Below are 3,037 nucleotides of genomic sequence, written 5' to 3'. Positions count from 1 at the left end.
GCACTCGGCGGCGGGCGGGCGCGGAGCATGGCACGGCTGCTGCTGCTGGTGCTGGCGCTGGCGGTCGCCCCGCGCGGGGCGCGGCCCCAGCCCGAGGCCGGCCTGTACTCGGCGGGGGACCCGCTGGTGCTGCTGGGGGCGGCGACGCTGGAGCGGAGCGTGCTCAACTCCAGCAGCGCCTGGGCGGTGGAGTTCTACGCCTCCTGGTGCGGCCACTGCAAGCACTTCGCCCCCACGTGGCGGGCGCTGGCCGCAGACGTCCTGGGTGAGTGCCCGGCCCCGGCCCCCTCGGGCCCTTCCTGCCGCGGCTCTCCCCGCCCGGCCGCCGGCAGGAGGGCTGGTCTCGCCCCGGCGGAGGAGTTTGAAGCGGGAGTTGTGTCAGCAGAGCCCGGTAGCGCAGGCTCGGGCAAGCGTTGTGGCATCTCGTAGAGCCCGGGCTCAGATGGGCCCCAGCAGGTCTCTCCGAGGAAGGCGTTGGCCTTCCACCAAGGGCTGCCCGTGCTAAAAGGTCACGGCTGCAGCTTTGGCCTTTGTAGGTCAAGGTTGGGCCTATCCCCTGGGCCGGGGCAGGAGACATTGGCTGGCCCCAGATGGCTTCCAGAAAGGGCCTCCTGTGTGAACGCGGAGCCCCAGCCTTAAGGCTTCATGTACCACCTGTGTGAGCCACGGCCTTACACGTCAGAGTCCTCTTCAGCCCAAAGGGTCCTTAAGTATTTAACAGCCTAATTGATTGCCTAACTGTAGGTACCCAGAGCTAAATAAACTACACCCCCCCCCCTTGAAGTGGAAAGTGGTAGTTGCTTGGAAATGCACAGTGCCACGCTGTGTAGCTTAGGACAGACGGTGGTGAATAATGATCCCAGCTGAAAAACATGGGGGATTTTAGCTATTCTGCATTACTGGGGATCCATTGTCATCACCCTGCTCTGGAGTGTGCCGTGCCTCAGCCCTTCCCTTACTCATCCTTCTGGAGGGTGGTGGCCGGTAATGGAGTGGCCCATTATCAGACCCAGCCTGGTCATTGAATAACATTTTGCTTTCTGTCCCAATCTGGGGATTCCCAAGCTGCCTCAGAAACAGGAATGGATTTTGCTTCCAACTCCTGGTCTGACAGAGGGAGCATTAGGGAGAACCTACCAGAAGGACTTTGGCACAAGTGGGGATGGTCCTCTGGTGTGTGGATCCCTCTACCACACAGTGAGGTTACTAGCTTCTGGAAGAAGAGGAGGGCCAGGCAGAGAGTTAATGCTGTCCAGTCCAGGCTTACTGCCAAGGAGGGAGCTCAGCCAGCCCATGAGTTGCAGGGCTCCGGCTTTGGCTTTGGCTTTGGCTTTGGCTATGGGTGCAATGTTATAAATCAGGTGTGTGACTTCTACTTTATAATATACAAGGGGCTGAGGCCTTACCAACAGTAGTGGTTGTGGTCAACATTCTTCTTCTTGTGTAGGACTTCAGAAAGTCGACTCCCCCAACCATTTAAGAGTAGATCCATCAGTATCACTGCAATCTTTCAGACTTGTTCGCTCCCTCTGGTGGACCATATAGAGGGCAGTCAGTTAGTTAATATATGCTGGGCTGTCTGAACTCCTTTGCCACAGGGACATGATGGTGAGTTTGTAAGGCTCATTTTGTTTCATTTTGTTGAAGGCTCCATAGCCTGATCACAGTCAATTCAGGTTTAGCCATGCCTTACATGGGAGTTTATGACCAGGAGGGTGTGACGATGGTAGTTGTATGTAGTTGTGTAGTGGGGTGTGGTTGTTATTCCATTGCTGGACATATTGCAGTGGTCAACATATTGGGCACAGACACCCACCCCCCGCAGGCCAGAGAGAACCAATCCGCATATGCTAAACCTGTGCACTGAGCTAGGCAGGAGTTCCTGACAGCAGCTCCCTGGTTGTTCCCTTGGGAAAATGCTTAACAATGGTCATGACTGACTGGAACTAGTGACCCATGTGGGTAGCAGGGAGTGGAACTGCATGCTGACAGATGCTGTACTACTTTTTTTAACTTGTGTTGACTCTAATGCCTGGGCTTGACATTATGGCTGTGAAGTGTTTGTGCTCCCACATGCCCTGCACAGATGGTAGCTTGGTGCTCAACAAAAAAGGACATCGAGAACCTCTGCTGGAGAGTCTCCACTTAAGAATCCATGGTTTCCTGCCCCGTGAAGAAAATACAACCTGCTCTTGGTGTGAAGGGGGATCTGCCCCTTTAGTGACACCATTTCTTACATGAATGCTGTTCCTGTGATTTCCCTGCATAGAGGTGGGTGCTGTGAGGGCCTGGCACAGCTCTCCCAAACTCTAGCTCAGGGCTTGGTGCAGTTGCCTGCGAGGGTCTGTTAGGTCCTACTGCAACACAGTTCAAATAAGCAGGCAGCAATGAGCTCTTCGTCTAGCTTTTGGCATACATGTGGGTGCACTGGTGTTGCCTGAACAGGAGGGTACAAGCAAGTCCACACCCCTTGCAGTTTCTGTATGACAGCACAGACAGGATTTGCTTTTTCCCCTCCTCTTTTGTATTCTGGCCCAAAAGTCTGTGTATACTGCAGGGCATTGGAGGAAATCTGGTCTCTGCTTCTCTGATGGCTCTAGAACAGGGGCAGATAAAGTCCAGCCTGATAGCCGAATCTTGCCTGCGGTGAACTCCATTTCCCAGCAGCCCCTGCTCACGAGGCTGTGACTGGTTTCCATGGAGTCCCCAGCAGCAGCCACAAGGTGATAGCTGGGGCCAGGGTTTCCATGGAGACTGCCCCGGCAGCACTGGCAGGGTGCCTGACAGGGTGAGGAGCTGCTCCAGGGCTGAACTGGGATCTTGCAGCAGTGACAGCATGGTCCAGAGCCAGGGCAGAGCTGCAAACACCCTGCATGTTCCTGCTTGGAGCATGTAGGCTGCAGATCGCAGGTCTGCTCTGGCTCCAGACCACACTGTCACTGCTGCAAGATCCCAGCTCAGCCCCCAAGCAGCTCCCTGCCCTGCCAGCACTGCTGAGGCCGATCTCCATGGGAACCCCAGCCCCACCTATCATAGC

The 3,037-nt window shown here is 55.8% G+C and overlaps 1 protein-coding gene across 2 annotated transcripts in view; it reads left to right on the top strand.

Moving 5' to 3' along the window:
- The first annotated feature begins 6 nt into the window (after positions 1-6).
- Positions 7-3,037, top strand: part of LOC109286958 (sulfhydryl oxidase 1-like) — a 111,582-nt gene continuing 108,551 nt past the window's right edge. For both annotated transcript variants that reach the window (XM_019501783.1, XM_019501784.1), the window contains exon 1: positions 7-265. In XM_019501783.1, the coding sequence (XP_019357328.1) occupies positions 28-265 (238 nt within the window). In that variant the 5' untranslated portion in view covers positions 7-27. The remainder of the gene's footprint in view (positions 266-3,037) is intronic.

Source organism: Gavialis gangeticus, unplaced genomic scaffold, assembly GCF_001723915.1.
Source record: "Gavialis gangeticus isolate Ggan-Ray unplaced genomic scaffold, GavGan_comp1, whole genome shotgun sequence".
In the NCBI taxonomy this organism is placed as follows: domain Eukaryota; kingdom Metazoa; phylum Chordata; order Crocodylia; family Gavialidae; genus Gavialis; species Gavialis gangeticus.
This window is presented reverse-complemented; position numbering and strand designations above follow the sequence as displayed.